This window comes from Falco punctatus (genome assembly GCF_963210335.1).
Source record: "Falco punctatus genome assembly, chromosome: 3".
NCBI lineage: Eukaryota > Metazoa > Chordata > Aves > Falconiformes > Falconidae > Falco > Falco punctatus.
In genome coordinates this window covers 58,645,080-58,653,708 of record NC_137582.1, presented here as the reverse complement: position 1 = coordinate 58,653,708, position 8,629 = coordinate 58,645,080, and the positions used below count along the sequence as shown (strand labels likewise).

At 44.8% G+C, this 8,629-nt stretch overlaps 1 protein-coding gene across 2 annotated transcripts in view; it reads right to left on the bottom strand.

Moving 5' to 3' along the window:
* The window catches only part of TGIF1 (TGFB induced factor homeobox 1), a 9,812-nt gene extending 1,183 nt beyond the window's left edge, over positions 1-8,629 (bottom strand). Inside the window, exons 1-2 of one of the 2 annotated variants that reach the window (XM_080381393.1) lie at positions 8,079-8,629; positions 1,161-1,387 (exon numbers count right to left, since the gene is read on the bottom strand). In XM_080381393.1, the coding sequence (XP_080237519.1) occupies positions 1,161-1,387; positions 8,079-8,094 (243 nt within the window). In that variant the 5' untranslated portion in view covers positions 8,095-8,629. Of the gene's footprint in view, positions 1-1,160; positions 1,388-6,605; positions 7,349-8,078 lie in introns of those variants that run through there. The other variant, XM_080381394.1, reaches the window with a different exon arrangement.

Sequence of the window (8,629 nt, the reverse complement as noted above, 5' to 3'; positions counted from 1 at the left end):
CTACCGCCAGCTCCCCACTCCTGTTACAGAAAGCCTAGGGACATCTGAAGACTGCTAGCCCAAACGGAGGGGTTTAGCTTTTAACTCTGTGCACACACATTAACCTATTGGCTATTGTTCTCTACCCTTAGGTTAATTAACAACAGGAAAAACTTTTCTCTCTGAAGAGAGCCACTCCTCCCACAACTAGTTACTGATTTTCCTTGTTCAACTGACTGTGTCGACAGACATAACATGAATTACCTCATTTAAGTTTGTCCTTGTTTAAATATCAAACCAGTTTCCTGGGTGATACAGGATAGTTTACAGTTTAACGTCTTTTTTCTGTTTACTACATAAAGAAGGTTTTCTTTATGATGTTCCATTAAGCAAATTTTACTTTATAGCCGATTACAAAATTATTACTAATGAATTAACTGGAAAAATAAAGCCCAGAAGTCAACAGGAGTGCTATATTTAGCACCTCTCAAAAAAAAAAAAAAAACAACCCAGGGTTTACCCAAGTTCTCATGCAGCCACCTTCCCACGAGGTGGAAAGCAGCAGCTGTCAACAGCTATTCCACCAAAGATGATCACAGAAGACCAGAATTACGTGTCCAAGGGACCTGCAGCTATCAGTGCTGTATCCTGGGATAAGAATCCAGACTAACCACACCAACTATACTGACGCACTTGAGTAGCTCTATCCCATATAGGTTATTCCACAGATCTTAATGGAAGTCATCATACACATAATTATATACATGCCTATTCTACAGGAATGAGCCTCAGGTTGCCGTTTTAGAAGTGAACGCAGTTTAACCTATAACTCTTATCTATCACCATAAAACCACTGTTAACAAATAAAACACCTTATCCCAATAAATTACCTTCTACAGAACAGTTCATGTCTTCTGGAGCCTGATTCCACAAAAATTAGCATGCATGCTCAAATTCATTACTGCCTGTTCTCCCAGATAAGTAATTTTATTCCCAATAAACAAAGACCATCATAACACACAATGCATTTGTATTTCTCCTTAGAAGTGCCATCAGAAGGAAAGTAACAATAAAATCTCACATGGAGTGTAAACATTTGTATCGGTGACCAAACCACAGGTAAATTAAGAAGAAAACAGGAATCAGCTCCTTTTGAAGTGAGAACTACTGGTTTTTAATACCTGTAGTGTGGAAAGGTGTGTTTGTCGGGATAACAGCGCTTTTTCTTGCTCTGAAGGGTAAGCATTGTATCGGTGCTCATATAGCCAGTCCCGAAGAATCTGCACAGATTCCTTAGGCAGGTTGCCACGTCTCCTCCGTTTGCCTGAGCCAGCAGATGAAGAAAGATCCAGTGGGACATCCATGGTGTCATCATCCTCCGTTTCACTGCCTGATATTGCAACTACACCTACAATTATAAGACAGGAACAATCAGCCTCCTAAATCCGTAAACTACTTGGCTCCAGCATTCTACAGTTCAGACACTTTTTATTACATTAACTGTCTTCACTATGAATCATGGTATAGCCTCCTGTACAGGAGATCTGTCCTGTAGCGTTAACTTGTCAGGCTGTAGCTTTTCTGTCAGCTGAACAAAAAGTAGCACCAGTGATCTGTTCCTAGGGGAATTCTTCTCTGCAAACCCTCATTTTCTTGTTCCCCTGGCAACCTTTATCTGCTGCACGTTATCAGATTGCTTCTATCTAATGCCAGTGTTGTCCAAATTTGCTTGCTATGGTATGCATCCAACACTTCTCTTCAAGGATAACTATCCAGTGGCTGGGCAAAAGGTCAATAAGCAAGAACTTAAAACACCCCAAATCAGGTAATGGGTCATTTAATTACTTCTTAACAGGCTGATGCTTTCCTCCTGGGAGAGATATCTTGTAGATTTTATAAATTAATAGTTCATTGCAGATCTATTAAGAAAACAAATAGAACAAGAAAAGGAGAAAGGGAAAAACTGTGTTTGCCCCCATCCCCGAGTGGATTTTCACTTAGGAAGGAAAAAAGCATGCAAGAAAAGGAAAGAACCAGGTACCTAAGAGTTCACCAGTTTATCAGGAGATGGACTTATTTAATTTAATTGCCTTTCTGTACTAAAGAACAACAATCTTTTAACATTTGGGCAGGTTTGTTTGTTTAAATGTACCACTCACTTTGCATCCTGATTATTTTTTCAACTTCATAGTTTTCATCTCATTTTGATCTGTGGAAATGGTGTTCTGTGCTACACTTACTACGAAGGCTCTAGATTTACAAGTTAACTGCGTACATTTTTCCTTCAACACAAAGGAAGGAACAGATTTCAAAATTTGATTATTCCTTCATACATACATCACACTACTAGTAAAATGAAGCTATGGTACACACATAAAATTAAAACAAACAAGTATTCAATAGTTAGGAAGACTACACAATTCTTCTCCTCTGTTAGGATATGTAAGTCACTGAGGAAACAAACAGTACTGTAAATTACAAAGAAAACCATGCTTTAAATACTCACCAGATTAAATTCACCAAAAATTTTAAAAATCTCAGGAAGTATATAAAAATCTAAATAAGATACCACACGTTTTCAACTAGTGCAATTGAATACTGATTTCAAGTGAAATTGCAGTGGCTTTCAGAAGCATCTTCTAGAAACTACAGAAGAAAAACAAGCCCTTAATCTTTTTTGGGGGAGAGAAAAAGTAAAATTTTTATGTGGACAAACACCTATAATTAAAAAAGGAAATTCCTTCTGTTTAAGGAAACAAAGTCTGCTCTAAAATACAAGAAGTGTGCCCTGAAAGTGTAAATACATATAAAGAGATAGTTCTATCCAGAAGAAATAGATGGAATAAATGTCATCTAAAAACCCCAAACAAACAAAATCCAGAACACAGAAAAAAAGAAAGAAAAAAGTGTCTGTGTGCAAGTTTCCCTTAATACTTGGGGTGGGGGAGTGTGTATGTGTGACACTCAGAAAGCAGGCGGACCTTTCCCCACACTTCCAAACTTTAGCCAAAGCTGACATTTAAGTTATTCTTTCCTTCCCCTATTTACGAATAGCTCCAACATCCTTAAATCTAGTTTAAGTTAACCAAATTCCAATGCATATTTTTGATACGCAAGCATTCCCAGCAGTATGACCAATCTGTAATTTGTCTGGCATAGTTACTTCAGTTACTTACTTTGTATTGTTTTCATTCTCCCAATCGCTGATTTATGTAACTGACAAAACACCGAACTGACACACCAAATTTTTCCTGTGATGATTAGCTACATAAATTATCCAGGCATGGAACAGGAACAATAGGACAATATTTAAGTAGCCAACACAAGATAAACTCCAAATTATGTAAACAGGTTCTTAATTAACGTAGAAAGTATGTCAAGTCTGCTTGAAAATGATTCTGTGCTACACAGCTTTGTATTTGTCATAGCTTCACGGAAAGTGCTGTCACGCCTGTAACCTAACCTGAGAACATGCCTTGCACAATGGGCTCCTGGAGCCATGCGGAGCACTTCTTGGAACAAAGATCCTGCACAGACAACACGATGACTCTGCAAAGCAGCTCATCCCTTTTAAATTGAATTTTAAAACTAGCTAAAACTAGTCTACACTATTCAGACAATGTTTTCAAGTGTGCTTTTCTTGTTTGTCAGAAACCAGAAGTGTTGCAGCACTCCAGTGGGTTGGGGTTTTTGTTTGGTTTTAGACGTAACAGGCAGCAAGACAGGACCTTGGAAAAGAGGGAGAGGCAAACAGTGAGGGTTGGAAATAAAGAGGGAAAAGAACCCAAAATAACTACTCCTATGAGAAAGTTTGGTGTCTAATGGTTTGTGAACCATATTTACGTGGCGTATCTGGAGGAGTTCTTGTTACACACCACCCCATGTGCAGTAACCTCTCCAAGATGTTAACAGTGAAAAGATTCCACGGGTGCCTCTCTGAACATGAGATAACTGACTTGACAGCAAAACTTCTTCTGGAACCGTTGCTCTTTCTCACACGGAAGCCAAGTGAGAAAACACTGTCTGAAAGTCAACAGCATAAGAACATTGCTCTATTTTGCAAACAAAGTATTTTGCTAAAGTAAAAGTTGCCATTTGACTAACCGTAACCTACCTAGCAAGAAATGAGTCAACAGCAGGGCCTGCCCTTTGACCCACTCGCTCAGCGTGTCATACTAATTGACACAGCAAGTTAGTAGCACAAAGCAGGTTTTGGTTAAGCAGGAAACCCAGCGTAGTACGACTTCTCCTCATTCAGATGAGCTCATTTAAATAGCTGATCAGCCCTCTGAACCTGCGGCAGTGGTGCGGAGCCAGCAGCAACAGGAAGTCATCGCTAGAAATCTCGCACTGCCCCAGCTGATACTCTTTACTAGAGCAGGAGCCACGTTGCTGCTGTCAAGGCTCTGTTTTCATTAAAGCATTCCTGCTGATTACAACCCAGCTTTGTTTTTCCGTCTTGTTAGTAATCAGGCTATTCGCTGCTGGTTTCCTGTTTTAACAGGGCCCAACTGAAAAGGCTTCTGGCTAGGCTCCATGACTAGACCTTTGGCTTACTGCTATTTACACCCAGAATAAAGGCTTGTGGACACGACGAGTAGGCCCAACTGACCTACTAATTTATTTAGTCTTAAAAGCAGGCCAGCACCAGGTTATTTTACGCCTCCTAAATACATTCAGTCTAAACAGAAAAACTGCTTTTACAGGACTAAACTAAAGCAGCACAAGTTCATTTGCAGGGAGGTCTGACCAACAATACAAAATAACAGTTCTCTGCTCCTGCCATCGCTACTTAGATGAGCAGTCCACGCTATTAATGACCTAAGAACTACATGATCAGCATCCCTTCTTTATAAATTACTTTATCCTCCCGGCTTCCCTGCTGAAGTCATATGCATGATTGAATGCACTGCTGAGCTGTACCACAGCCCAAAGACTTTACAGGTCCTCCTGTAATCAGCTCAGGGCAGATTACACCTAGGATCTCGAGTCTAGCTCAACACCCAGCGTTAACAGCCTGAAACAACTTGAGTAGAAGTGCAGCGATAACTAAAGTTGATTTCAAAATAAATTACTGCTACTTAAGAAGGCTCGCTGAAATATTTGGAGGGGGAGGACAAAGTACTCGGGCTGAGACAAATGAAATCGAAGTTAAGCAAGTGAAAAATTTAGGCTGAGTATCAGGACAAAAAAAAAACACTATCTCATTGTGTCGAGTAAGAGCTTCACAGAGGAAGTGGCAAAAGCCAATTGTTATTCAAAACGGGACAAGTATACCACGAGGAACAATCTCTGCCCTCCAGAGAGGGGATGGACAAAAATCACCCCAGGCAAAACCACCCACCCCACCCCCTTAGGCTTCTCTGAATTTCTGAAGGTGAGCATTTTTTTTTTAATGAGAACAAATAAACAGAACTTGTTCCTATCTAAGGCCCCGATCCTGTTGTAACCAAGTTCAGTAAAATTCTTCGCATGTATAAACTTGAGCACATGCCTGTGTCTTTGTGAAATTGTAGTCTAAATCAGCTAATTAACAAGCTGAGTACGTTCAGTGTGATCGCTATCACGTTATTATTTGTAAATGAAACTATCCACAGAAGAGTCCTGGGGGCTTTAATCCAGTCTGGTAGCTAAAAAAAAAAACACCAAAAAACAAAACAACAAAAAGTAAAAAAATCAACACACAACAAAAAACCTAACTGAAATTTAATGTGAATTTAAAAGGCAGCAACAAAACTAAATTAGTTTGAAATTATTCATGAGTAACCATGAACTACAAGGATGCAGGAGGGAATTTCCACAGTAAAAAAAACAAAACACCACCAAACTTTTTCCTCTGAGTAAGTTTCATAATTGAGGAACCAGCTTATTTGTTTTCCTCTGCATTTCACAGCTTGCGCTCTATCGCTTCTAAAGCTGCCAGACTTGGCTGTGCTATACATTTTTTTTTCTTCAAACGGGATTTTTCTAGGAGTGCTAGCAAGAAATCTGTAACAAGAGTCACTCTTTGAAACTTCTTGAATGATCCTCAAATGCCAGGAGGTCACAAATAACTACAAGCCCAACCTTTAATAAAACAAAGGCACCCTAGCCCTAACATCTTTTAAAAAGTTCCCGTCTTTGTCTCCTCACCTTTTAATTTCTGCCACGCAAACCCCGGGCCCATGGCCCCTCTCAAAAGTTCTCCCTCCTGCCTGTCACCTTTCATTGTTTCCATTGTTTCAGCCCAGGACTCGCAATCCTCAAAGCAGATCCTTCCCCCGCTCTCGCACACACACTCACACACACACAGACAAAGCCCTACACATGCATACCTAGAAACTACGTCAGCGTTTTTCACACGCATTTATTTCGGGGGTGGCAAGAACAACAGTTGAAAGTGCAGGGAGTTTGGTATTTCACCAACTAGCAGCTGCCCTCGGGGAGAGAAGTCTGAACAATGGAAGCAACAGCAGACAGGAAACCAGCTCACCACTGCTGTGCAAATAGGGACCATAGGAATGTCCTAAAAATAACTGGGCTAAATTAATTCAGCGAAACCATAAAAAAAAAAAAAAAAAAAAAAGGAAAAAGAAAAAAAAAACACCAAACAACTGCCTGCAATAAGGTTAAGAATCTCAACCTACCTAAGAGGACTGCAACATTTTAAAGTCAGTGCTGTCACAGGCTAGGCACAGCGGCCGAGGTTGGTATGCAGCACATGTAATGTAGCAATCCGTGCCGTCCGCAGGCAGGCTGCAACGCGCCGCGCGCCCTGCGCCTGCGGACCTCGCAACGCCTCGCTGTTAAACACCAGCCCGCCCGCTGCTTAAACTTCGTCTTTGTGGCTTAATTCCCTTTGTGTGTGCTCCTCTCAGATGGGCGGCACGTCCAAAACTTCTGACGAGGGCTACAAACCATATTAGTACATCACCCTTCCAGCAGCCCACTGATTTCACGAACTACATATGCATTAATTGCTCCAAGGATATTAACAATGACCGAGGCTGCTCTACTATAGAGCCGCTGGAATGCGTAGTAGGGGAAAAAACAGCACAACTCTGTGGAGTACTGAACATGCGCACTGCTCCCCTCTAGCCCTCCACTTCGGGTAATTTAATGGTCTTTGAAAGCAAAACACCCTTCATCCACTCTACCGACTGCTACACCGCAACTGAATGGGCTCTGCTTTGCGAAAAACTTCTTCCCAGCTAGCGCAGATGTGTTAAATCTGAAAGCACGTTCCGCGCCTTTGTGGCCAAGCTCCCATTTAAAGGCACTTAAAGCACCGCGAGCGCAAAGAGTAACAACCCTCTAACCGTAAAGTTTGTCTGTCTATAAATTATCACAAAGAAAACTTGATCAGCCTTATTTTTAGGGCGGGGGTGCGGGGTGTTGTTCCTCCTTTTAACCCTTACTGTGTCGAAACTTTTGGACTCGTTTGGTTCGTTCCCCCCCCCCCCCCCCCCAAGGGATAAAAGGGAAGGAAAAAACAGCAACTTTCAGCAAAATAACACGGCCGAGGCTCGGACGGGGTCTGAAGCCGTCCGGCCGCGGCCGCCCCCAGCCCCGCGCCGCCGTGCCCGCTCCCGTCGCGAACAAAGAGTTGCCGGCCGCCCGCGGGCCGCTGCGCTCCGAGTTGCGAGCGGCCCCGCTTTCCTCGCCCCAAGTTGGGAAAACGACCCGCACCCTCGACCCGCCTTAGCGGGACGGCGGGGCTCGGTGCGGAAAAGCGACAAAAGGCGTTTTAGCGGGGAACAGGGGGAAGAGGCTCGGCGGAGGGAACGAAAACAAAACTTGGCGGGGGCACGAGGCGGGCGGCTGGCCGTGTTTTTGACCGAGAGCCAGCGGCGCGGAGAGGCGGCCGCCTCCGAACAACAGCCCCGCATGTTTTGTCTGGGAGCGGAGCATCCACTGCCATCTTCGGCGGGAGCTCGCCGGGGGGTGGCGGGGGGCACCAGGGAGAAAACGGCCGAGAAAGAAAACAAGACTCCGGCTGGCTTGGCAGCAGCCCCCCCACTCCCCTTCCCCCCCCAGCCCCCCCGCTGCTCCCGCGGGCAGAGGAGAGGTGTAAGGCACCCCGCTTTCTCCCAGCGGCCGAGCGTGCCCATCACAACTACCTTTTTTACTTTTCATCTTGATCGCGAGGACCGAGCCGCCGCCGGACAACGCCGCACACCGACCCAAGTTTCTCCCCCTTCGCCGGACGCGGCTCCCCCTTTAAACTCGGCGAGGAGGAGGAGGACGACGAAGATGAAGAACCACCGCCACGGAGCCAAGCGCCCAGTCCGGAGCCGTGCTGCTGTCAGCGGGAGCCGCAGGGCTCTGCCTCCCCGGGGGTTTTCTGGTGCGGCTTGCTGCCGGGTGGGCTTCCCTCCCCCCTTCCCTTTGTTCCCTCCTACCGGCGATTGGCCCCGGCTTGTTAAAGTGAGGAAAGGCACGGGAGGAAAAGGTGCACAGCGCCCGCCCTCCCCCACCTCCCCGCAGCGAGTACGGGAGAGTAACCGAGCGCTGCACTGGCACTCGCGCCTGCCTCCTCCTCCTGCTCTCCCCTCCCCTCCCGGGCTGCTGTGGCTCTGTCAGACGGGAGGGGAGGGACGGGCAGGCGGGGGGGGGTGTCTGTCCGTACCCGCTCGCTCAAGCACACACAAACGGCGGCGGCGGGGGGAGA